The 25,102-nt window shown below is 41.4% G+C and overlaps 1 protein-coding gene across 4 annotated transcripts in view; it reads right to left on the bottom strand.

Annotated features, from left to right (window-relative positions):
- The window catches only part of ARMC2 (armadillo repeat containing 2), a 132,459-nt gene that overhangs the window by 106,681 nt on the left and 676 nt on the right, over positions 1-25,102 (bottom strand). For all 4 annotated transcript variants that reach the window (XM_059083647.2, XM_067011572.1, XM_067011573.1 and 1 more), the window contains exons 2-5: positions 19,743-20,003; positions 19,187-19,259; positions 10,268-10,439; positions 3,773-3,977 (exon numbers count right to left, since the gene is read on the bottom strand). In XM_059083647.2, the coding sequence (XP_058939630.1) occupies positions 3,773-3,977; positions 10,268-10,439; positions 19,187-19,259; positions 19,743-19,960 (668 nt within the window). In that variant the 5' untranslated portion in view covers positions 19,961-20,003. The remainder of the gene's footprint in view (positions 1-3,772; positions 3,978-10,267; positions 10,440-19,186; positions 19,260-19,742; positions 20,004-25,102) is intronic.

Raw genomic sequence — 25,102 nt, 5'->3', positions numbered from 1 at the left:
TGGCTTCCCCACTTCTCCTGTGGCCTGCCCACATCCTTAGATCTCATTTCTTTAATTAAAGACTACTGGATACACCTTTCTTAACTAAGAGACTTGCTTTTAGTGAAATTTGTTTCTTGCTCAAGTCTGAGGAGGTGTCTGCTCTCAAATTACCCCCTTGTCCTCATCTATATTTCATAAAGTCTAGCAGGTTAACTAGACTCTTTTGGTTGCAATATTCCAAGTGACATAAACCTAATCTTAATTACCATAAGCTGTTCCTGTCAAAATAAATCAATAAAGGAAAGAAGAAAGAAAGATAAAAAAGGAAAGCAAAGAAAAAGGAAGCAAGCAAGGAAGGAAGAGTGTAAGAGAGAGAGAAGGAAAAAGGAACATATTGGCTCATGAAACAGAGCAGTCTGCAGTGTGGATGTGGTGGCCTCAGGCACAGCTGGATCTAGGGGTTTAATATGTCATCCTTGAACTCAGTCACTGTCTCCATTCCTCGGCTCTGTTTGTTTATACATCACTTCCCAGACAGACTCACCCTCCACAAGGCAATGAAATAGCCACTGTTGGCTCCAACACAACATCATCTTTACAGCTTGTGAACTTGGAGAAAGAGCACTTTCCCCAAAGGCTTTGGCAAAAGTCCCAGGGGAGGATTCAATTGGTCTGGCTTGGATCATGCACCCACCTCTAAACCAACTGCTATCATTTCACAGCCTTTAGTGAGGGCTGGGAGGAGATGGAAGTGAAGAAGTACAGTTTTTTCCACTTTATAGATTAGAAAACTGACCTCCTGAAAGTGTTCAGAGACTTGTCAAAGAACATACAGTTGAATCAAGTGGCTGAGAGAGAACCAATCCTAAATCCACAGACTCTGGCCCCCCAACAAAGAGTTCTTGACTCTCCACAACTGACTGCTGTTGGGCTTTCCTCCTAAAACTCACATTTCCAAACCACAAGAGTTTGAACAATATTTATACAGAAAACCTTTAAAGGTTTTAAAAAGCAGATGTATAAAGGGGTTCATCAGATAGAACCACTGGATGGATGATGGATGGAGATATACACACATACATATTCTAACAGAAGCTATTTTCAAAACACATGGCAACATAAAGTAAGAGAAGATGGGGTGTTGCTAAGAGCAGGCCTGCCAAACCTTGACTGAATCCTCAAACGGACACATGGACTGAACTGTCATAATTGGCACGCTGTTTGAAGACAACAGTTCAATAAGGGCTAGAGATTGCATTCTCTTCTGGAAAGTTAGAGAGTGCTCCCTCCCCGCCCCCCGCCCACCTTGCTTGCAATGATGCCTTGCTCAGCAAGGCCTTTTTCCATCATGACCAGCATAAAGTTAAACTCCAGTCCATCCCAGGTCTGAGCTTATTCTAAATTAAAGGTTTCCCTAAAATCAATGTGGTTTCATTGAATTAAACTACTCCTTTCTCTCCCTGGCCCAAGAAGCCCTGACATGAAGGTGGAGGCTCCCACGCTGAACTGGCAGCAAGGACCCTGCGCGGAGAACGTGACCTCACTTCCTCTGTCCCCTTTACACAAGCTACTCACACGCCTTCTCAGCCCTCAACCCGCTGTCAGCTCCTGCTGCCCCCTGTTCCAGTTACGCAATCCCTTCCCTCACTTCTCCTGCCAGCCCAGTTCACTGACAAGAGTCTTCATTTTCCACTTCTGGTGTAAACATGAAAACATGTTAATTGAGGGTAGGGCTTTAGCATCAAGACTGGGAATACTCCACTGCGGAGCAAAGATCATTTCTTGGAATTATTCACTTAAATGTTTACCAGAAACAACTATCAAGTGTTCCGGATTGATTCACAAATGTAATCAGTGAAAGAACTACGAATAGTTTCCATTTTCTGGTTTGTTTTAATCCTACTATATAAAAATATTTTGTGGGGGAATCACCTCAACAAAAGTTCCATCCAATGACTAAAGGAGGTAAAGATTCCAAAAGCCAAAATGTTACTGGAAGTTAAACTTGCCAGGGTGTATGGCAAACCCAAAGCAGACACAATCACTATACGATGCAAAAGCCGTCCTAACAAGGCAAAAAGAAAACAATTACTGCCGCCGCCAGTGCCTCATAATTTTGGACAGTCAGGAAGAAGTGCCTCCAGTCCCTAATTGATTGCTCCTTTGCTGTTCATGGGATAAAATATGTAACTGAAAATGCCTTTGCTGTCCCAGACTGAGGAAGACATAATGAACCCTGGCTTGCCAGATTATTCTGCAACATCTGAAGGCTTGCAAAAAAAAAAAAAAAAAAAAAGAAAGAAAAGAAAAAAGAAAACAGCTCTTGTCTGGTTTTTCCTAGTCAACTTTAATTACTGTAAGGATGGGTGCAGCAAGATAAATGTTTCCTTTTCAGTTCAGTGCTGAAAGAAACACAAGTTTTCCTGCTGCCTTTTATGTTTAAGCTCTGAGATCCCCAGCCTATTCTTATTCACTAACTGGAAAAGATTGTCGCAATGGCTAGTTTGATGTTTTGTGCTCAACTCCCAAAGTCCCAATTTGAAGTCCTCTTCCACTTAAGGAGACATTTCATTTTTGCTTTAATTTAAAAAATGTTCTGAATGCAAAGCGACATTACAAGGACTACTAGGTTGCCTAATATAAATTCTGTGTGTGCGAAGCTCTTCAGGCTGTGTCAGCAGACAAGGTCAGTTCAGCTAAACTAACCAGCTGCCAAGCAGCCAGTAGGGGTGGGAGGAGTTTTAAGCACACAACATGTGGACAAGCCAAAGTCAGACCCAAATCTAAGTGAGGGCAACAAGCATTTGGTCTTAAAATGGCCCATGGAATTTAATCTTGTTAAGCAAATTCGAACTGGGCAGTTGCCCACAATGACCCAATGGAAAGTCGTAGAAAAATATCTCTAACTGAGTGCCCCTGTCCAGTGCAAGACCTTCTGCCTATCTTAGCATCACTACTGGCTGGGACTGGAAAACAGAGCCTGCTCTATTCCCCACCCTGGTTCCCCAGTTAGTCAAGGCTTCTTTAGGAAAATACCAGTGTAAGAATTCACACAGTCCATACAGTGAACATTCTCTACAACTTCTTAATATGGTAGGAAAATTGCTCCTCAATTTTCTAGGGGAAGCCTAGAAAGCCCTATACAGGAACACGGTATGAATTCAGGGGTTCCTCGATGGGATGGGGGTGAAAGGATCACAGACTGGGGTGAAAAAAGCCTTATCTAGGAACATGGTATGAAATAGAGTAATCCTCAATCATTCATTTTATGAGGGATTAGTAGTGAGATATTATAGATAAGAGAAATCCATAGGACTCTCCTGTTTTAACTATCAGTTTCCAAAATAAATATTCTAATCCAAGTTTCTACTGGAGAATAAAATAAATCAAGTGTCCACTCTTTGGTGGAGTCATCAACAGTGAACTAACCTAAAGGGAGGTAATGAGACATTCCAGCCCGGGCAAGAATCCCAAGTAACACAAACAGAATGATCAGTCATCACTCAAGGGCTTGCTGGAACAGCCCAAATAAAGCAGAGATGTTATTCTGACAGTCCTATCAAAGCAGCATTTTGGCAGGTATGAATGTTTTCCTGAGGATTAAAGAGGGAGATGTAAAATCAACCCCATTCAGCTGTGAGAAGAAATCTCTCCTACTCATGCATCATTAACTTAAATTTTGTTTATATAAAAGGGGAAAATGCAAATCAATCATCTACATAAGACAGAGAGCAAACTGGTAAATGACACAGTTGTCCTGACCAGAAAGTTAAATGAAAAGAATACTGACCCTCCACTTCTGAGACGAGATGGCAAGGATGTTTCCCCTTTGAAAATTTCTTGCTCCTTGATTTCACCGAAGTCTCCGTCATACGTTAGCCGAAGTGGGTGACTCACGTGGCCAATGGCATTTGATTCTGTTAAATAAATCCCATGTATTTTCACCATAGAGTCCCCCATCGTAACTATTTCTTTGGATTCCACTCTCTTCTTTGCTGTAATAACCAAGGAAACGTTTTGTCAAAGCATTTCTTATTTTAGGAATCACTATCTTTCAATATATTTTTCAATCCAAGAATTTATACAATTTTAAAACTACATATGACTTATAGTAATCAAGTCTGGAATTGTATGGATAAACCCTCCCTGAACATATGCAAGACCTCACCACTATTTTAGGTTTGACATCATCAATATAGCAGGTAAAAATGAATAGAATCTTAATCTTAGCTCTGTTAGCTTTGAGTCTACCTGTAGGTAAATACTCTAATTGAGGTTTATGAACTACCTAAGTCCACATAAATACTTCCGTGTCCCATAACAATCCTTCTTCCTGAATTTGATCATGTTAGTAATTTTTCACTCAGAAATATTTATTGAGTGCCTTACTGATGTCAGGCACTGTCCTAAGCACTTGGGATGCATTAGTGACAGAACAAAGATCCCTGCCCTCATAGGGCTTACATCCTAACAGTACACCTGTTTACACAATAGACAATAAGTAACAGACCATAATAAATGAAGTATATAAGATAATAAGTGCTATGGAAAAAAGCAAAAGCAGAAAAGTGGAGAAGGGTAAAAGGGGATTGGGAATTGGGGCAGGTAGCAATTTTGAACAGGTGGGCATGGCAGTCAAACCCTTACTGGAGGTAAGGCATCAAGCCATCAGATGGTGAGGGACAGTATTTACAGCAGAGGGAACAGCTGGTGCAGAGGCCCAAAGGCAGGAGTGTGCCTGGCATGCTCAAGTGGAGTGTGTGACGGGAAGGGGAGGAGAAAGGTGATCAGAGGAACGGGGGCCGGCTCTTGGAGGCCCAGCAGACGACTCCCAGGCGGGGACACAGGAGGGCACTGAAACACTTAGAAGGCTTTCTAAAAAGGAATAAGATAAAGTTGCAAAAAGAGAAGTCCAGTCTCTGAACTGAAACACCTACGGTGTTTACCGTTACAGATCCTTAGACTTAAAATACAACACTGTTTCTTCATCAGCAAATTGACATTAGGAATAGCTTACCCACGATGCTGCTACTATTCTCTAGTCTGTGATAAAATATGTTTTTCAAAGGGGCAAGAGGGATGAGCTTCATATAGAGAAATAGTTTTGCAAGCTTTTCCAAAATGACTCAAGGTTTCCTTTTCTGCACTTGAACCATCAAACCAATTAAAAAACAACAATAACAAATCCACCCTGTCTGCTCCTCTGACTAAGCTCCATGCTTTTCAAACACTGAATTTTACAACAGAAAGGAACCGTAGAGATTGGCTAGTCTAACCTTCACTATCCAGATGAGAAAATGGAGAACCCAAAAGGTAAGGTGACCAGTCTAAGGTCACAGAGCAGGTTCGGAGAGAGCCGAGACTGTATGGTGGGGAGAGCATGGGCTTGGCATTCCATCAGACTTGGGGTCAAGTACAGGCTGTGTGATGCAGGCAGCTCACTCAGCTTCTCTCCCCTTCCTCAAGTGGTCCCAAGTGATAATGGCCTGGTAAAGTGACTTCCATGGTGCTAGCACACTCAAAACCTAGAAGTTATGATCATTATTATTAATGGAACCCACAAATCCTGACTTCTAGTCCAGGGCTCTCTCCACAGCACCAGAAAACCTTAAATATCTTTAGGACTGAATTACAAAGCACATACTTCATTTTAGATTACAAAGCATTGTTAGCCTGTCCCTATATTTTAGTATTCATTTATTTCACTCCACAAATATTTATGAAGTATCCACTGCCATGTGCCAGATGCTGTTCCAGGGGCTGGTGGTCCAGTGGTGAACTGAGAAGTCCCAGCCACCATGGAGCTTCTGTTCTAGAGGGAAAAATGCAACCCTACTTGTGGACGGAGGAGCTGCAGCCCCTCTGTCTTCACAATCTACTGGAGCGAGCTGTCAGTTATTACTACAGCGAAGAGTGGCCCCAGGGCTCACTCTTACTCCTGCTGGATGTCCATCATTCAACTGAATATAAGTAACGATGCTCTGGGCCTCTCTGGAAAATATGTGCAGCACGCTGTACCAATTTTGTAACAGATCATGGTACACTTCAAAAGGATTCTACAACCAGTAGCCTTACCGTGTAGGAACTGTCCTGTTTCACAGATATTTTCTTTGGCACTTACTATAGACTATACCCTGTTTCAAGCTCTCGGGATTCAAATAGAGAAAACCCCTTTTCCTACTGAAGTTGTTCAGTCTAGTAGGGGAAACAGAGAGGCAGATGCGTCCAGACAGAGATTCAGTACAGTGTGGTCTGCGCCAGGTAAGGACGAGTAAGAGAGCAGGGGAGTCCTGAGGGGTTGGAGTTGGTCAGGGAAAGATTCATAAAGAAGGTGGAGCCTGAAAAGCATCCCAAAGGGTTAACAGGAGGCCAAAAACGAGTTCTGAGAAAAGGGAACAAAAGTCTGGCGTGAGAGTCAGCTTCAAGTGTGTCTAAGCTGTACAGTCAAGCAGGGCCCCATGCTTAGAAGGGCCTTGCACTTGGTTTAATGCTTTGCTGTTGCCATCTTGAAATTCTAAACAATTTTTGAACAAAGAGCTCCACGTTCTCATTATGCCTGGGTCCAGCGAATTATATAGCAGAGACTGCAGGAGGCATGAAACAGCAGGATGGGTGTGGGGAACTGCAAGGGTTCCATATTGCTGGTGCGCAGACAGGGGCAAGAGGTGTAGGCAGGCAAAGGGGAGGGGCGAGAAGGGCCTGGAATGTTAGGCTGGGGCAGAACTATGCCTGCTGCACAGTGAAGACTTCATCCCCTGGACCAGGAGTCAGCAAACTGTAGCCCCACCAAACCTGGCCTGCCGCCTGTTTCTGTATAGCCTGCAAGCTAAGAATGGCTTTTATATTTTTAAACGGTTGAGAAAAAAAAAAAAAAAAAAGAAAGAAAGAAAGAAATCAAAAGAACAATATTTTGTAACATGTGAAAATTATAAGAGATTCAAATTTTAGTGGCCATGAATCAGTCTGTGGTTGATTTCCTGCTGCAATGGCAGAGTTGAGTAGGTTGAACAGAGACTCTATGGCCCACTAGGTCTAAAATATTCACTCTCTGGCCCTTTATGGAAGAAGTTTGCCAACTTCTGCACTAGGTCGGTGTTTCCCAAACTGTGTTCCCCAAAAGACAGATTCCACAGTCAAGGAGGTTTGTAAAATGCTGGGCTGAATTAAAATGAAACAGGTGACTTTACTAGATGGCCTTCCCCACACTTTAATATGCTCACGTGCACTGTGGCCCTCCAGGAGGGAGAGGAAGTAGGCACACAGGACCCTTCCTCCAGGGAAAAGCTATTAATATTTTTGCCAAAAGTGTTCCCTGGAACTGTCTGGCAAGCACTCCTTTAGGCACGGGGGGCCCTCTGAAAGGTTTTCAGCAAGAAGATGATGCAATCTAATTTTTATCTGCTTCCTGACCTCTTGCCCCTTACGGCACACGGAGAGAAAACCATCATCTTTCATGGCCCACTGGGATGAAGGGACGAGGCCGCCGCTCACAGCCACGTCTGCGTGGTCACCTGGTGCCCACGCTCTGCTGGCTGCTCCAAGGGTCAGGGTCCTTGTGTTGACCCACCTGTCCGTGGTGGCTAAGATGACAGAGATCGTGAGAAGGTAGAGCCTGCACTGAGGTCTCCGTCCAGCTGGAGTAACGGGGGCATTAGCAACACGGGCACCTCCAGCCAAAAACCCTATTTGAACACAAGCGATTAAACTGCTGGCCCTACGAATATGATGACACACATCTCTTCTTTCACTTTCTTCAAACAGGAATTCCAAACCTGCCACGGCACCAAACCAGCCCTGCCTGGGGAGGTGTCGGCTACTAATGACTTCACACCAGGGGCAGGGACACTCCCTCTGTCTCAGTCTCCACCACAGGCCTTTATAGCCTGTTACCCAACAAAGGATACCTTTTCTAAACAATAGGGACTCTGAAACAAGCCCAGGGAGCTCCTGTACAATGGACAATGAGTCCAGGGCTGGAGCATCAGAATGGTTTTTTAAATTGGGTGATGTGTGCTTTTAAAAGACAATGACTTTTTACTGCCTCTGTTTCCCGGGCGCTGACGCAGACCTCAGGGAGGATGCGAGTGGTGAAGGGGGCAACTGCCAACAGGGTGGATGGAAGAACGGAAACAGAGACACACTTCGGCTGGTGGGGAAACATCTGTCTCTTCTGTCACCTTCACATACATGGCAACAGCTCAGCAAGCAGCAGGGTTTTCAAATGGGAGCCACCGAGAGTTAAATGTGTGCGGCGTTCAGGCTCAGAAGCAAAAACATCTGATAAACAACAGCTCTGCAACCCTCACTCCGGCTCTGCCATCCTGCTTACAAGAAGTGACCCTGTTCCTATCCGGGTCTGACCTCAGCCTGCACCGTGGCTCCCGAGTCCACTGCCTCTCACCTTGGCAAGGACTCGGCTCTCGTAAGTACCAATCCTTTCTGATGTAACTGGTCTGACTGGGGCCCTGGTGGTGCGACGTCTGAAAAGTTCCTCGGGTGAGTCTAAACGTGCAGCTACTATTAAGAAACAGAAATCAGATGATGTCTCTCCCTTGCTTAAACCCTGCCCTGGCTTTTCACTGCAGGAAGTATAAAGTCCTGGCCATGAACCCCCTGGCCCGGCCCTGAATGGGCCCTGTGTCCTCAGCTCCCTCCCCCTTCCAGCCACATGGGCCTTGGGGTCCACCAGCCAGAGGCTGCCTTCTCTTCATTATTCACATTTCAACTCAGAGGCCACCTCCTCAAGGACACCTTCCAGAGGTGACACGATTCCTCCTGCCACAGTCACTCCCCAGCCCAGCAAACTAGCTCACCTTCTTCTTAACACTCAGAACCCAACTGCTGTCTTACTTCTTGGCTTTCCAGTTTACTGCCTGTCTCCCCTCACAAGCTCTTTGAGGGCAGGACTCTGTTGGCCTAGACTGGTACCTGGCAGTTAATAGGGCCTCAATAAATATCTGACTGACTGTTGGAAAAAAAACAAACTGGGACATCAAGGTAAAGCAGATTGCCTAATTACACACTCCGTTCGCCATCGAGGTGTGGCACGCACACCCTGCGCTGCCTCTGTCTTTTCCTTTCTCCTCGATTCTACGTCTTCGGCTGCGTCAGGGATCACTAGGGACCAGACAGGAAAATGAGTGCATTGGGCGGGGGAGACATGGGGACTGCAGATCATATCCCGGGCTAATGGGGCTGGAGACTACTCAGCTCAGTCACCCTCCATGGGTGCAGAGAACGCGGGCCCAGCGCTGCCAGATCTTCTAATTTTTCACAAAAAGTCACACATCTAGATTCTTCCGGGAGATCTTCTACATTTCAATGCTGGTGACTAATTAAAAGAAAAGGCTTGCATGTCAAACAAGTAGGATCCTAAGGTGGTGGTTTGTAACTTTTGGGACCATCTTCAGATTATCTCCTCTCTGTGAATGTAAACCTATCCCTCCTCTTCATCAATCCTGTTGACTGAAGGAGGGCCATTTCTATCAGCCCCTGTTTAAGTGGATTTCTAACTTTTGGGGCTACATATAGTAATGATAAATTTATAATATAATGTATAGTAAACTTGTAACATGATCCTGAACACACATGTACGTGACTGAAGTCCTTGAAGCCATACTAACATTTATTGTCTGCAATGTGCCCTGATAATTTCCATTCTATTTTATTCTCCTTCATTGTTTTAAATGTTGGTGTGAGCCACTAAATCGATTGTCATCCAATTAATGGGACATTTCCTACAGTTTGAAAAACTCTTAGTGTGCCCTGACAGGGGGTGATTCCAATTATTGGGGGCATTCCTTAGGATTTGAGGTTTTTAGCTTCTCTGTTTCCAGGTTTAGATACATGCCAGCACTTCTGTGGTCACAGGATAAGCCCCATTCGACTTGTGCTTACATTTTCACATGGGATCAGAAAGGTATTTTCAAAGACCTAAGCTTAGTGTACATTATATGAATCTTAAATATGCCTAATAAAATTAACAACTTTTTGAACTCTAATTTAGAAATGATTTCCAATATATCAATAGGTGAATGCATTCATTAAAAAACACTTATCCTAATATTATTTTTCTACAAAGTAACTTTTTTTAAAAAAACATTATGTTTAGGTATTCTTTATGAACACCCATAAAATGTTTCTTAACCAGCTTTTGCACAATATTAACTAAGTTAACATAAAAAATCATGTGCAGTTTGAAAAACATCATATAAAAATAACTCTTGTGTGCAAACTCAAGAAACATGCTTGCCCCCAGGTTTTACAGGATGTTATGTGGCCTTACGCTGAGCAGAAGGAAGTGTCCTGTCTGGCAGAAGAGCCCCCTGTGAGGCCGCCCTGAGTAAGCGCTCCCGGGCACTGCTTATCCTTCTAATCTTCGCGGGGTCCACTGGGGGTTTTGGAAAGGAAGGGCAGGGATCCTCTTCTGTGGCAGGAGATGCTGGAGCTTTTGGTTTCTGGAAAGAGATTTTTTTTTTTAAATGATTGGCATGAGTTTGTCTTGAAGAAGACTCACCACCTGGAGCTGGCCCTGACACTTCCAGAGGAGCACAGGGCTTCCTGTCTGGCTTCTCCCCGGCCCACTGGTTCTCCGTCTCATTGGCCCACCTTACTTAATGTGTTAGGTATATAACACTTTTTCATTGTTTTGTCAATTATATTGTATGAAATACTCTACTGTCCTGCTTAGTGTATTTGAAAAAAAAGGTTTACCCGTGCCAGCCAACAGATCTCTATAAGAGACTATAAAATATGGTATAGTACATTCAACATACCTTGTAAATTTTTGTGTTCGATTCAGCTCAGAAAACATTTTTTGGGCACCCATATGTGCCAAGAACTGTGTGGAATTTAAATACTACCTTTATATATTTTGGACTTGACAGAAGTATCTTTTTAATGATATAAAAAAATTTAATAATGTAGATTAAAAAGTCACAAAACATCAGAGCGATAAGTAGTCTTGGGACTTATGATATGAAAACGTTTTATTTGCTACATCTCAAAAATTCTATGCTGATATCCTTAGAAAAGGGACATTACTAGCAAAATTCCAATTCCTTAAAGACTTAAAACCACCTGCACCAAGCACTGTGCCACCCAGAGCACCCTCTGACCTAACCTCCAGATGGCAGTGGCCTCCGACCCAATCTGGGGCCGCAGCCTCAGAGCGGCCTAAACTCCCACTTTTAGTGTTGCTTGGTGGTCCAAGGCAACAGGATTATCTGTCTATGAAAGCACAATCTTATGGCAGCAAGTGCTTCTAGCTCTCTAGCCAAAAGTAATCGAGTTCAAGTTCCTCAAGTCACTTACATACTGTGTGAAATGAGTGACTCTCAATCCAATAGGTTAATTAACAAATTTTTTTAAAATCCAGTGTGACATTCAAGTCAGATAATTTAGAAAAATGGATGAGGTCATCTATCATATATGACACAGAATTTCACTCATTTTCTCATATACATTAATAGAACACAGACATCTATATTAGTGTTCTCCTCTCAAGAAGCTGCTTATTTCAATAATGGTAACATTTTTCAAAATATTTTTTATATCCTCTTGTTCGTTTACATGTATAAACGGTTCATAAACCAGACCAAAAAAATATCGATTTTATGACTATAGAGATACATTCTTCTAAACACAGACAGAAAAAGCATAAGTGAAATAATCAGCATAATAGGAAGAATAAATCACTCTGAGATCAAACCCACGTACTAGTTGTGTGAACTTGGGTGGGCCATTTACTTCTTTGAACTTGCCCAGCTATCAAATGGAGACAGCAGTTCCCTTCTTGCAGGGACACTGATGTATATACAAGTCTTCTTATGGAAACTCAAGATATGCTAGCTCCCTGCCTAGCATATCTCGGGTAAGCTGCTCACCCTTTACATATTTACCAGATTTGGTTCCAAGTTACTTTTAAGTCTCAAAAGCTAAGGCCCTAGATCCTGAGGCAACCTTGCTAGAAAAAAGATCCCAAATTCAGAGGGATTTATTCTGAAGGAGACAACACTCATCTATCTGTATAAATTATGTTATATTTGTTTAATAAAGTCGCTTTACTTTTTAGTCTCCTTAATTTGTTGCAAAATATTCATAAGAATGTGACTTAGGCCATGAAACTAATAGTAACAAAAAAATCTAAGAGTGTGATACAGGCAAATAAGTGCTTTACATTTAATTATGAAAGATGAAATACAAAAGTATAACCTTCTCAATACTGAATGTGGATTCAAGGTTTTCTTATCTCAAAATGTCTGTACTCTGCAGGTACCTTGCATCTGAAACAAAGATTGAGAAGTCTGCCAAATAATAATAATGCAGACAAAGTAAATGGCTGCTTTTACAGATGCCTTAACTATTAGAAATGTTTTGGGTACTAAATAACGATCTTATAAAATAGAAAATGTGGTTCTGCCACGCTAATTTTTACCCAGAAGGGAATAATTGAATTATCTCTGGATGGCAAGATAAATCCCCTTAACTGCTCCTTGATAAAAGGCATTATTTTCCTAGTGCAAAATTAGTCATTGCTTGCATAATAAAAAATTAGTTCCATTTTACTACTGACCTTTACTAAATTATGTATCCCATTTAAACATATACCTCATTGGACTGAAAATATAAAGTGATGCATGTGAAGCATTTTTAATTCCCCAAGGGAAAATGAAACAAGCCATCAATTTCTATCATGCCAGGTTCTACAAAATGTTCTTTCACTCTGTGGAGCAAAATGGCTTTTTTGAAGCACATGAGTAAAAATTTTTTCTTGTAAAATTCACTTCATTTTATAATTCAGAGAATGTTGCAAGTGGGTTTAAATCCTCACTTGAGAACCTTACCTCCCTCCAGTTTTGTGTCATAATACTAGCCAGTGACTGGGGTATAACCAAGGTACTGGAAAAGTCAGATTTCAAGATCTGTCCTGTTTGAGAAAACTGCTAGAGTCCCTTGAAGACTGAAAGACCATTTTCATAGAACAACCCAATCAACGAAGACAAACCCCCTAGAACATTTAAGGGGTCTGGCTGGTCTTGACTCTCATCCCAGCACAGTGGGCCCTGATCAGCTTCTGACCTGGCTCCTCCGGATCACCAGCTGGGAAGGTGGGGGTCCCAACTCTACATGAAGACTGGAAAAGGGGGTCCAAGGCCTCCCATCTCAGAAACTTGCTGTGATTTAATCTGTAAGGCAACAGGACACACACACACACACACACACACACACACACACACACACACACACACACACACACCCCTCCCGGAAGTTCCAAAGTAAATACGTATTAAAAATTCCCCCAAGCATATAATCTTTGGATGTGGCAATTGTAGGTGCATTTCTATTACTATGATTTTCTCCACAGGTCCTCTGGGCTCCTCTGTCACTCCCAGCATGTGATTCACTGCTGTAATGTCACCCTTCCGTTTCAGAAACAGTGAAAGAAAAAACACTGCTTTGACATTCGCATTCTGCTCTTTCTTATCCTGGACCTCCCCTAGTCCAAAGGTATATATGGGCTTCTAAGTCCCTTTCTTTTTTTTTTTTTTTTAACATCTTTATTGGAGTATAATTGCTTTACAATGGTGTGTTAGTTTCTGCTTTACAACAAAGTGTATCAGTTATACGTATACATATGTTCCCATATCTCTTCCCTCTTGCCTCTCCCTCCCTCCCACCCTCCCTATCCCACCCCTCTAGGTGGTCACAAAGCACCAAGCTCATCTCCCTGTGCTATGCGGCTGCTTCCCACTAGCTATCTATTTTACGTTTGGTAGTGTATATATGTCCATTCCACTCTCTCACTTCGTCACAGCTTACCCTTCCCGGTCCCCATATCCTCAAGGCCATGCTCTAGTAGGCCTGTGTTTTATTCCCGTCCTACCCCTAGTCTCTTCATGACTTTTTTTTTTTAATAGATTCCATATATATGTGTTAGCATACAGTATTTGTTTTTCTCTTTCTGACTTACTTCACTCTGTATGACAGACTCTAGGTCCAACTACCTCACTATAAATTACTCAATTTCTTTTCCTTTTATGGCTGAGTAATAGTCCATTGTGTATATGTGCCACATCTTCTTTATCCATTCACCTGTTGATGGACACTTAAGTTGCTTCCATGTCCTGGCTATTGTTAATAGTGCTGCAATGAACACTGAGGTGTATATATCTTTTCAAATTATGGTTTTCTCCAGCTATTTGCCCAGGAGTGGGATTGCTGGGTCGTATGGTACTTCTATTTGTAGTTTTTTAAGGAACCTCCATACTGTTCTCCATAGTGGCTGTATCAATTTACATTCCCACCAACAGTGCAAGAGTGTTCCCTTTTCTCCACACACTCTCCAGCATTTATTGTTTCTAGAATATATTCAGTTTCGTTTTATTTGTCAAATACTTGGAACTCGGTTCTTATAAAATACAAAAACGGGCTGAAACTAATCTATGCTGTGAGAAGTCAGGACGGTGGTCACCCTGGGAAGGTGGTTTCTGGGGTGCTGGTAACGACCTGTTTCTTTCTTCTTCAATGCTGGTTACCAAGTCTGTGGAGTTTGAGTAAATTTATCAAGCTGTACTCTTATGATCTGTGTCTTTTCAGTATGTCGATAAAAAGTTTAATTAATAAAAATACTTGGGGACTTCCCTGGCGGTCCAGTGGTTAAGACTCCATGCTTCCACTGCAGGGGGCACGGGTTCCATCCCTGGTCGGGGAACTAAGATCCCACATGCCGCGTGGTGTGGCCAAAAGAAAAAAAAAATACTCGGAGCTTAAATAACTAGGCTTTGTAAGTTTCAGAAACATAAGGAGAACTCTGTTTTGACAATGATAATGATGAAAGACAAAACTTCCTATTTCCTCAATCTCTTTTCCTACTTTATACTACCCTATAAATCGGAACATCAGCTAAGTAACCCGAGTGGCAGAATGGAAATGGAAATAACTATCACTACACAACAGCCCCACGTCTCAGAGCTGTCGGGGGGAGGGGGAGAGCTGCTGAGAAAGAGAAAGCTGTGCACGGCACACCTACATAGAAGGTGGATATAAATGCTCATGGCAGACTGCAAACTGCAGTGCTTTCCCCTGACTTAAAAGATTACAGGTGCTAACGGGAACCCTGGTGAGCCGGGACCAGGAGGGTCAGTTCTCCTGTCATTCTCGGAAGCCCAGGGCGCTTCTGAGTGTAGGCAGCCCACCCCTGCTGGAGGCTGTGGAAGAAGCACAGGCCGAATATGGGGAGGGGGTGGGCGGGGAGGGGACAGAGAGAGCGGTCAGCCTACAGGTGCCAAGAGTTGAGAGGATTTGCTAAATGTAGGAGCTGGAATGGGTCCCTCTTTCCTGCCTGACTGCTGGGTGAGGAACTATTACAAGGCAACAAACCAGCCTGAGAAAGTGTCCCAGATCCAAAAAGTGCTGAAATTCAAGTGTTTAGGTCTTCACAAATTCTTTCAGCAACTGCATCCTTAAGGGACTTAAGTATGTACCTACCACCCCTGCCCCACCCTCTAGGGGTCGTTACCTCCCCCCTCTCCCTGGGCTCCCATTGCCCCTGATCTCCTCTCTTTGTCAGTTTAGTGGTCACCAGAGTCAAAGGGTTCTTTAAAAGGTCTAGTGGAAAGGAGGAGAAAAGGTGGAAGGGGAGGTAGTTATAAGGCCACTTTCAGGTTTTTTTGACTGAGAGCTCCAAACTTTAATTATGGTTTAAAACGAAATATACCTGAGACCCTTAAATAATCCACTCTAACAAATAAACTCAAACTAACAGAGTTATTCTTAGCCTGATTTGCACATAGCACCCAACCATTCTGCAGTAAAGAAATTTAACTGCAGTGATCCTAAACAGAGGCAAATACCAACATTATCTTTGCCTAACACCTAATCCTGAAGTCCAAGAACTATACTTTGACAGGGACCATGTGAACTCTAGAAATTTAGATTTTTAGGAAAGAGTGAGTCCCCCCAAATTACAGCAATATTAAAAACAAAGCATAGGAGTCAAATGACAGAACTGTAGAATGGAGAGCCACTCTTCAACAAGGCAGACCCACTGGGCTGCTAAACCGGGGGCCCTCTTGCTGTTGCTGGCTCAAAACCCAAGTGGTTTCCAAGGCTGTAGGTGCAAGAAGCCATACGTCAACGATGGCTGACAAAGTACAATACTTATCGCACACTGGTTCATGCTTCCTATTTTGGAATCTTATTTTTTGTCAGCTGCAATATAAGAACAAGTATAATCTTCCTCACAGAGGCATTTTGATGAGTACTTTGGGAATGTATGATGCATGTTGCAACAATCAGGGTCATTTGGGCATGGACTATACATTAAATGATACTATTGAGTACTGTTAATTTTCTGAGCTGTGATGATAGCATTGTGGTGTAGGAGACTGTCCCTGTTAATATGAGATGCATGCTTAAATTTTTGTGGAAAAAGTCTTATAAGGTCTACAACTTACTTTAAAATAGTTCATCAAAAACAAACATATGCACACACAAACATACACACACATAAACAGTAATAAAAATTAAGAAGCAGCTTGACTGACACCCCAGTTCCATGAAAGTCTAAGGAATTGGTATCACCAGGTACTTGCGGTAGCAGGGGCATAAAGGCAGGGGTGCCTAAGGAAAATTGGTTGAAAGTCTGTGTAACTCCTTCCCTCCCAGCTCTACTCAGTCAAGCTACTGAACCCAGGATTAGATGGGGAGTGTGTTCTTCGGAGAGGATGAAACAGAGGGTCTCTGAATCAGGCTAACCAGGCACAGTCAAGAGTCAGGGTACTTAATGTAAACATAGATATTAACTGAATATTTACATACTGAATGCTAGGCATTCCTACCTTCTTCCTCCTGGCTCCTAGCAGTTAGTGTATGTATGGTCAGGCCACTCAAAATGACTGATCTCTTGCTCTCTGTACATCCCCTGCATGACCAGCATCTGCTTCACCTACATCCTACACTCACATGACTGACCTTCCTACATATTTGCCCCTGACCCAGCTGGTGATTGTTCTAGTCTTTAGATCAGAACATCTCCACCTGATAGCTTATCAAAGGGGAAGTGAAGGGCATGCACCTCTACTGGTTCCCCTGGTAACTAATGAGCCAGAGAAATTGCCTCCTATAACTGATGTCTCTATTGCCGACTCTGGGCTCTTTCTTCAGTCTTAAAGCTGGGCAAGTGCAGGCACTGCAGGCCTGCAGGGTGCAGTCCAACAGTTAGCAACCAGCCTTTATCCTCCAAGAAATATTCTACAGGGAATTGAGCAGCCCACAAAGAAAGCCCTAAAGATATAGCTATTGAGGGTCTCACCAACAACACAGCCCAGCCAAATCCCCCTAAAGGTAGGTTTGGGTAGGTATCACCTGTGAGTTGACCAACCCATTCCACATGCTTCCGCTCTCAAATAAGAACAGCCCAACAAGCAGCATGAGCTATCAGAGGAGAGTCTCTACGAAAAAAGAGAGACCGAGGCAAATATAAAACTGCAACAGAGACACAGAGGACAGACCATGTGAAGACACAGGAAGAAGATGGCCATCTGTAAGCCAAGAAGAAAGATCTGAGAAGAAATCAACCCTGCTGCCAGCTTCATCTTGAACTTTTAATCTTCAGAACTGTGAGAAAATAAATTTCTCTTTTTTAAGCCCTCCCCCCAACACACACAAAAGCAACAGAGATTTTAAAAGGAGAAGAAAACAATTAAAAAATCAAAACTACCATTAATATACTGAGATAAAATGCTGCAACCATGAAATAAGAAGAGAATACTATATATTTAAAAAAAAGATAATTTAGAGGGGGAAAAGCTTTAGGAAATTAAAAATATCATAGCAGAAATGAAAAGGACTCAATAAAAGGATTAGAAGATAGAGCCTCATCCAAAAAATGATGAGAACCAGAAAAGAGAAAATAAGAAAATTGAAGGGCCAGTCCAGGGGATCCTACATCTGAATAATAAATTCCAGAAAGGGCAAAAAGAACAGAAAAGAGAGGAAGACACATCAAAATGATTCAAGGACATTTCCCAGAGCTGAAGGGTACAAGATTTCACATGGAAAGTGCTCAGCATCAGGACATTTCAGAACACTGGGAACAAAAAGAAAAAATCCTACAAACTTCCAGAGAGAAAAAACAGCAATCGAGGTCTCAAATAATTCATTTCCCATACACCCTTTCTCAAGAAGCTATTGGAGGGAGTACTCTGCTAAAACAAGAGTAATTCAAGAAAAAGGGGGACTTGGAATACAGGAAATACAAAAGCCAGCACAGGAAGGAGTAGCAAGCTGTGTGCAGATGCCCAGGGCGAGTGGTCCAGGAGGGAGTGTGAAAAGTTCTCCAAGGAGATGAATCAATACCTCATGTGTCTGAATATATGAAGGAAAAAGGCCACTGGAGAACAGTTTGGAGTTGAAACAATACAAAACTAAAAAAGCAAGGCAATTATTAACACCAGGGAAAACAAAGAGTGGTGCAGGGAAGGAGAAGTAATCATCATCAATCATCATTAGTTCAAGGCTCAGCTATAAACAGGATTTACATAATCACAGTCAGAGAAAAGGGATCTAACCAGTCTATACTCCCAGTATAGACTGGGAGTAGCAGTGGAGACAGAAGGGTGAATGTGTTGTGAGGAGGTGTGTGGGAAGACAGACTAGGGTTAAATCTTCATCTTCCCTAGCAGGAAGTCATTAGATAATTCCTCAAGATCCTAAGTTAGAGAACAGCAAGACACTGTGTTATTTAAAAATTTGGATGTAAATACCAAAAGAATGTGCCAAAAGAGTTTAAAGTGAGAGCCACTGCAGAGTGGAGAATGAAAAACAAGGGGATGGAAGACTGCTGGAGGTTTTTGGTAACAAATCTTTGATTATGTACATGCATCTATACTTTACTTGTATATGTAACTACTGAAAATAAAATACATATGCATAATTTAAGAGATACTGTGAAACATTCTGTTTGCCAAGTTACTATATATCTCTAAAATTCCTCTTTATTATGAAACTATAGGTGAGTAATGAACATGTTTCATTATATACAAATCATTATATTTGAAAAAGTATAAAAGAATTTGCTTTCATATTAAATTATTAATACATTTAGGTCTACGTGATCATTTTCTTAGCATATATAAGTGCTGATTCTAAGTACAGGGGCCAATTCTATTTCATAGCACCCGTGGTAATATAAAGTACTCACAAACTCTAGTGGACTGAGACGTGCGCCAAAGATGGGCCTGGAATCAGAGGACTCAAAACTGGATGCATGGATGCTAGCATAGGAGACAGAATAGAAGTGTTAGTTTGTAAAGAATCATTTTTTTAAATTTCTAGTATATGTTAGTTATCTCTAGCCCCCAAACAAGTAAAAGCACTCAATGCATAAGCCTTGAGGAAGAAGTGATTTTTAAAAATCATAGTACTTTAAACATTTTATTAACAACACTTTTCTTGCTTTTAGGAGGACTGTAAATATTGAATAATGAAAAGAAGAAATATATACTGTGATTTTTTTAAAGCTTTGTTCATATCAATTTATAAAGTTGGTATGACAATTATTATTAACCATTCCAAACCAAAGCAACTTCTTGGACCCAAGGTCTGGAAATATCTTTAGAAATCTTGAACAGATACAAGAGATATAATTAGCAGAAGTCACACTTAAAAAAGCAACTATCCATAACTAGAATTAAGGGAAAATGTCATCGTCATACGTATACATACTTGAGTGTATAGGCAAGAGAAATTTTAAATACCTGAAGGAAGACCGGGGTCTATTTTCTGGTGTTCTTGAAGATGCACGTCCAAATAGTTTTCTCTGGTCTTCCCGTGGTGTAAATGGTCTTTGGGTCCTAACAGTTCTTAAGGCATTTCGTGCTTCACTTATGATTTCTGCACTAGTCTTCTGCTCGGACACTGAAGGTCGGTAAAAAGGATCTAGCTTTTCTAACTTTTTATCATTTAGAGACAGCATCTTTCCTCTTAAAGTGCAATGTTCTTCAGGTAGACACCACACCCTGCAAATATGGGGTACAAAATATCAACTATTTTCATCCAGTCATTTAGAAAGGAGTGCTCAAACCCAACCATACATACTTAAACCATTCCTGTATATTAAACTTGAAAACAAAATCACAACTTTTAATTAAAAATCTACCACACAGTTACACTTCGAAGATCAGGAAGGGAAAAGAGCTTTCAAAAAAATAGGTTGACATGCACGGTGATGCCTTTGGGAATACATGCGATTGAGGGAAATGACGCGCAGGGAAGAGACCTAGAGTGAAAGCTAAACCTGGAGAGAAAGAGGATAAATCGTGAAAGAAGACACCCCAGGAAGGGAAAACCGTCTCATAGTCTCCAATCTATAAAAAACACACTGGGTGGCGGGGCAGAGGGGTTCTGCTCAATGTTTTACCAAAGTTTCCCTTTTTTTCTCACTGCCATCCACATAAAATGCTAGTATAAGATTAAAGTTAGTCAGATAGGGCCTCTATCCAAACTATATCAGCTTTTATAAATGTAGCTTGTAAACTCAGAGAAAGGTTCAGCCTTACATTTGCCTATGATATATTTGAATGAGTTGATTCAAATCACCTTCAATTTGAGATAATGTCCTACATGAATAAATACCGAATATCGATATCAAATGATCCTTTCCCAGGCCACCGCCCTCAGTTAAAAAGTTAAAGTCAGGCACAAGGGCCATGAGAATGCAGATCCTTCTTTATGCTCATGTGTCCCATGGAGGCCTGGCTAACTTGGCAACACACCTCTGACAGCTCTACACTTTAAAATAGTCGAGGTTTTTAAAACTTAATTCTAATCAGTACATTTAGTGTTCATTAAAAAACAACGTTGTATCTCCAGGGAGACTGAGGTCTGTAAATTATTCATATATCTCAGTTGCCCAATTTTAGAATAACTTCTGCAAAAAAGAAAAAAGTTTTGTGACATATGCCCAAGGAAACTAAAAAGACACCATTTCTGTAAGTAGAATCTACAGGTGATTCCTTAGACAACTAAAGAGGACTTAACTGTATTACGATTCTATACATTAAGGTGTTACTTAACAACAGACAACAAGAACATTTGTTTAGTTCTACCCTGCACAAGAGTTTTTGAGGAAAAGAATATGATAACTGCAAACAATATACTGTTCCTTTTATATGGAAAGGCCAGGTATTGAAGTAAAACAGTAATAAATTAGTAGATAAGCAACACTATTCTAGGAATTTTTGATATAGGAGTTCCAATTTAAGCAAGGGCTCCGGAATTATGTACATTAGAACAATTAACAAAAACTGTGGCAGGCCTGGTACGTTTACTTCTAATATCATATGATAGCCTCTTTACTAAAAAATATTCAATGCTAATTATTAGAAATACATATAAAGTGTTTCATACACACTATATATATGTATATATATATATATAAATTTTTGATGCATAATAATACAAATTCAGAACCACAACATCTAACTTCAGTGTCCATGGCAAGTTTGTTTGCTGGTTTGTTTTTAAAAGGCCCACTGAAGTAAGAAAAGAAGACATTTCGGTACAATGAACAAGTTTCTTCCAGAGACCAAGTGAGGTTTGTGACGCCATAGCCCCACATGGCACTAATAAGTTTAGGGATGTCCAAAGGTGATCTGGCAAAACTAATTAAGATTAGAGAACGTGCTTTGGATGAGTAATAATGGACCATCATTCCTGACTAAGGTTGTCCTTGGCTGTATTTTAGTTTACATCGAAAACTATACCCTTTCATAGAGTAATGAAGGAGGCCAAATTCTAAGACCTCTGTAAATTATTGGGGCATACAGGAGTTTAGATTGATCAAATACTTCTGGAAACGATGTACATAATGGATTTAAAAATCTTTTCGTCTGTAAATTTTTACCACAAATTCTAACACAACTTCCTCTCTTCCTTTGCCTCTCTCTTCCCCGCAAATCCCACTTTAGCAGCTATATTGTGAGACACTGTTTCAATAATGTAGTTATCTGCTCAGTTAATCTATTATCATATCAATATCAATATATTAGTAACTAAATCAAACATGGAAATGTTCAATAATGCAAGTGAACTGAGTTAGAAGTGGGGTTTTTTTCGGGGGGGGAGTATTTTCTTTATAATTATTAAATTACAAATTCTTATTAGAGATGGTTTTTGCCAATTTAAAAAACAATCAGAGTTTGAAAGCTTGTCTATTTATACTAAAGTATGCCTGAACCATAACATAATAGTATCACAGAAATTTTAAATTTACAAAAATTCTCCTGACAACTGAACAAATCCATTCAGCTAGTATAGATGAACTGTTTCCTCCCCTTGGATCTCTGGGAACACAGGCAGGAATAAACACTGTCTTCACTCTCAGGCAAGGACCAATCACTAATGCTAGTTCAACATTTACTCTAATACCAAGCAGTGTGCTAAGTACTCTCAAGTACATCATCTCAATTAACTCTATGAGGCGGATAAAGTCTTAAGCAATAGCATGTACACACACGCACACACACAAACTAAGACATACGCCCAGGGCTGATACTGAAACTATTACCCACTGGATGGGGAGGTGGAAGGTGGGGACTCAGACGCCCTGGGGCTGCAGCTGTTTACACACCAATATAGAAACATATTGGTGTTTTCACAAGCAGAGCAGCTTTCTTGGTGTGAACCAGCTGGGTATCAGTCCTGCTTGTACCCACATGCTTTTAATACAAGGTAGAAACTGATGTGGGCAATACAAAACATAGAGATAAGCTACCGTGTGATTATGAAAGAGAAAGGGATTTCTGATTGGGAGGTGTCAGGCAGACATCCTAGAGGAGGTGATGCTTGAGCTAGGTTCTGGAAAATGGTCTGAATTTGAACAAATGACAATGGCTGACATTGGGGCTGGAATAGAGGAGGAATTTCCAACCAAGTCAATGACTGAATCAAGGCAGAGTATCAAGGACATATGGGATGTGCGTTGGAGAGGAAGGAGCTCTGGAAATGAAGACTGGAGTTGTAGCAGAGACAGAACTGAATGGCAGGTCAAGAAAGTAAATAAAAGCTGATAAGCAAATTAAAAGATGTTGAGGCATGATGTGATAGCAGGAATGGGCAGGATGGAAAGGATGGAAAAAACTAGAAGGGACAAGATCAGGCAGTTTTTATATAACCACCCAGCTAACTCTTAGAGGTCCTCCAGAAAGCTTTCCTGGACATGCCTCTCCCACCCTCCCAGCCTCAACTAGGTGTCCCTCCGCCATACTCCGCAAGGTCCCCCGTGGTCTCTGTTAGTACACCCCACCCCTCACTGGGTTAGAATTGCCCGCACACCTGGTGTTACCCCACCAGACTCTGAGCCTTAGCTCTTCACCTGAAGCACAGCTTAAAGTCAGCATTTGTGGAATCGCTGACTCCATTTTCAAATACAGACCCAAGCTAGAAAATATCCAGATGAGGGCTGCATGGCTTCTGAATTGGAGGCATTTGTTACAGTGGATTAAGAAAGCACATGGGACTTTATTTCAAATGGCATCTGATTCTTGATGCCATGGGGTAATATGAGATCAAATTTAGCCCCTTTTTGCTTTCTTGCTTTCACTTCAAGTTGCCCAGCATGGAGTAAGACTTGATAAATGTTGTGATTAGTGGATGGGGCACTGAAAGCCTGAAGTGTAGGAGTGAAGGTGAAATAGAGTAAGAAGAGAGATGAGAACAAGTAAGGTGTGCCAAGAACACAGGAACCAACAGGATTTGGCATCTGAGAGGGCAGGAAGCGGGCAGAGGTGACACTGGGTATGCAAACTTAGGGAGGTTGGGAGGGCAAGCTGACCTTTTAAAAGAAAATAGGAGGAGGGACTTCCCTGGTGGTCCAGTGGTTAAGACTCCACACTTCCAATGCAGGGGACCTGGGTTCGATCCCTGGTCGGGGAATTAGAACCTGCATGTTGCAGGACCCGGCACAGCCAAGTAAATAAATATTTTTTTTAAATAAAAGAAAACAGGAGGGGATGTGGACTTTGAAGGGAAAGAAGCAGCTGAGTTCTGTCTTGCATCACTGTCTTGAGTTTATGATGTCCACAGGACTTCTAGAGGATGACCACCAGTGGTAGGAAATTTGAAACTGGTGACCTTTTCAAACAAAATATTTCTTATTGGTTAGGGGAAAAGTTGTGAGTTGTCATTTATAAGTTTATACCTAATTATAAAGATCTGTCTTTACCTCTGCTGCTAACAGTCATCTGAAACAGGCTTCTTGCTAAATGCAACAGGGCACTATCAGGATGTTTGCAACAGGGGAAAGACTGGCCATCTCCATACCCTTTTTCCTGCAAATCAAATACTCAAGACCCTTACCATGATTTTGAATGACTTTCGTGTTAATATGAGTATCCAAAGAAGCAGTGGTTAAATGCTTAGATGCTGGAGTATAGGTTCAAATAATCTGACAATTTGCAGCTACGTAACTTTGGGCAAGGCTTCTAACATCTCTAAGCCTCAGTTTCTTCAGCTGTAAAAAGTGTGTAGTAATAGTAATTGCTTCATAGGATTGTTTTGAGCATTAAATGACAAAATTAACGTAAAGTGCTTTAGCTTGGTGCCTGGCCCTTAAAAAACATTAAATACTGTCCAAGCACTAGGTGATAAAAGGATACAACAAAAAATTTTCTCATGAATGAAAAGTTGCATTAAACAAAAAGAAATTGCAAAAGAAAGGAAATGACATTTGTTCAGTGTTTTCATACATTTTATAAGTTTTACAATTTAAACCAGGGTGTTTTGCTTTGTGAAAAAAGAATCTTAAGTATCTTATTGAATATCAGCTATGTCAAAACAACAATTGATCAGAATTTTGTAGATTCACAAAATGGGATACAAATAAAGAGTGGTACTTGCTTTTCTACCAAGTAAAATAATTCTAAATCAGGGTGAGATGGAAGATCTGCTGTGATACTCATAGGAATGGATTATAAAAGGCATTATATGTACGTACGATATATTTTAATGCATATTGTTACATATACACTTATTTATTAAGACCCTATGTATTTGCCTAGAGGAGCCCAGGTACAATTTGTGTGACCTTGGCTGGGTCACTGTATGCCTAAACAAAGTC

The sequence above is a fragment of the Kogia breviceps genome, chromosome 13 (assembly GCF_026419965.1).
Source record: "Kogia breviceps isolate mKogBre1 chromosome 13, mKogBre1 haplotype 1, whole genome shotgun sequence".
NCBI lineage: Eukaryota > Metazoa > Chordata > Mammalia > Artiodactyla > Physeteridae > Kogia > Kogia breviceps.
This window is presented reverse-complemented; position numbering and strand designations above follow the sequence as displayed.